Source organism: Otolemur garnettii, unplaced genomic scaffold (genome assembly GCF_000181295.1).
Source record: "Otolemur garnettii isolate 467f Iridium unplaced genomic scaffold, OtoGar3 scaffold03397, whole genome shotgun sequence".
Lineage (NCBI taxonomy): Eukaryota > Metazoa > Chordata > Mammalia > Primates > Galagidae > Otolemur > Otolemur garnettii.
In genome coordinates this window covers 1-1803 of record NW_003855792.1, presented here as the reverse complement: position 1 = coordinate 1803, position 1803 = coordinate 1, and the positions used below count along the sequence as shown (strand labels likewise).

The following is a 1803-nucleotide window of genomic DNA, read 5'->3' as shown; positions in this document are numbered from 1 at the left end:
ACTGTACAGGTTTTTTCTCACAGCTCCTGGGCGTGAAACGTTAAGTACTAGCCCTAGATATGCATATATATTACATATATGTGAGTGCATACACTCACAGACTAGCTCAGTAAAACTACTTAGCAAATTCAAAATCGACTGCAGTATCTTGCTGTCCACTCCCTTCCCCAGCTACAACTACTTATAAAAGATTCAGAAGTAAAAAGGGGTCAAGGAGGTTTTTAAGTGGCTACTGGTGGGACTGGAGCCTCACCAGACCAAGCAAAGCCACCCGTTTCTTCTATGGGAGTAGCAAAAAAACTAAAGGAAATCTTCCTGGAACACAATCCGTCAAGTGTGTGGAAAAACCCAAGTTTCAACAGGGCATACTGAGGCACTTGGCTGACTGATTCCCCACTCTTCCCCCAAAGTTTCCATTCCCGGTTAACAAGACTTTGCCCAAGCCACAAAGAGCCCCCAATGGCCAGTACCTAGCTGAGTGGGAGAAGCTGCTTCTAACCAGCTGTCACTTTGCCTCCACTGCCCCAGCCCCTTCCCCAAGACAATAGGCCACAAGGGCAGACCAACAGAAGTGAGAAGGAAACTGGGTTTGGACGCCCCCCCCCAACTGCTCACCAACTGGGAGATGGAAGTCCGCCCAGGAGACCTTGCTTTTTTTCTTCTACCTCCCTTTTTCAGGATAGCTGCTGCCAACTCTCTCTTCTCGCCAAAGGTTCTGAAACCCAGAGGGGTGTCCAATTTAAAGAAAGCTCTCTGGCTTTAAAGATATTCCTACTACTTCACAATTCCTGGTCTCACTCTCCTCTAGCCAGAACAAACTGCCTTGCCTGTTCTCTCCTCCCCCATGTACCTTCATAAAAAAACAAATGATTGGACAAAACAAAACACACAAGCCCACCAAAATCCCTAGCCCCATAAGTAGATTAATAACAAAACAAAGTATAAGTACATTCCCATCATTACAGAGATGAGATGCTGTTGCTGTCCTTAAGGTTAAGGAAAAACGAATTATTCGGTAATTTCTGAGGAATCCAAATCCTGTCCCTTAAAGTCAGAATAAACGGGACTGCAGATGAGAATTAAGAGGGGGGAAAAAAAGAAAACTATTTACAGAAAATAGACAGGAGTGTCCACAAGAAAAGACTTCATTGTCACTTCTTCTTGCCGGCCCTCTTGGCACTGGACTTTGCTTTGGGCTTCACCGATTTGGCCTTCTTGGGCTTGGATACTTTGACTGGCTTGGCTTTGACAGTCTTGGGTTTTTTGGCTTTCTTGGGCGTGGCAGCCGGCTTCTTCTTGGCCTTCTTGACTGGGGTGGCTTTGGGTTTCTTGCTTGGGGCCTTGGAAGCTGCAGCCTTCTTGGGCTTGGCTGCCTTCTTTGGCGTGGCCACCTTCTTCACTTCCTTCTTGGTCTTCTTGAAGGCCACAGACTTCTTGGGCTCATCACTCTTGGCCAGCCGGAACGACCCCGAGGCACCCACCCCTTTGGTCTGCTTGAGGACACCAGTGGTGACCAGACGCTTGATGGACAACTTGATCTGCGAGTCGGCGTTCTCACCCACCTTGTAGTGACTCTTGATATACTTCTGGATAGATTGGCGCGAGGAGCCAGCGCGGTTCTTCTCCGCCTGGATGGCAGCCACGATCATGTCTGAATACTTGGGGTGGTCTGTGGACTTCTTGGAGGCCTTAGACCGCTTAGGCTTAGCCGCAGGAGTAGATGTAGAGTTCTCAGTCATGGTGGTCTCCCTGGTCTGGCTGTTTAAGACGCCTTCCAAAAGGCCAGCCCTGGTCGGAGGCTGA

The 1803-nt window shown here is 48.7% G+C and overlaps 1 protein-coding gene across 1 annotated transcript; it reads right to left on the bottom strand.

The window, feature by feature from the left end:
• Window positions 1-6: 6 nt before the first annotated feature.
• Window positions 7-1797, bottom strand: LOC100957725 (histone H1.0). Its single transcript, XM_003803872.3, has one exon. The coding sequence runs from the start codon at window positions 1737-1739 to the stop codon at window positions 1152-1154; it is 588 nt and encodes a 195-aa protein (XP_003803920.1). The 5' UTR covers window positions 1740-1797; the 3' UTR covers window positions 7-1151.
• Between the last annotated feature and the right edge of the window lie 6 nt (window positions 1798-1803).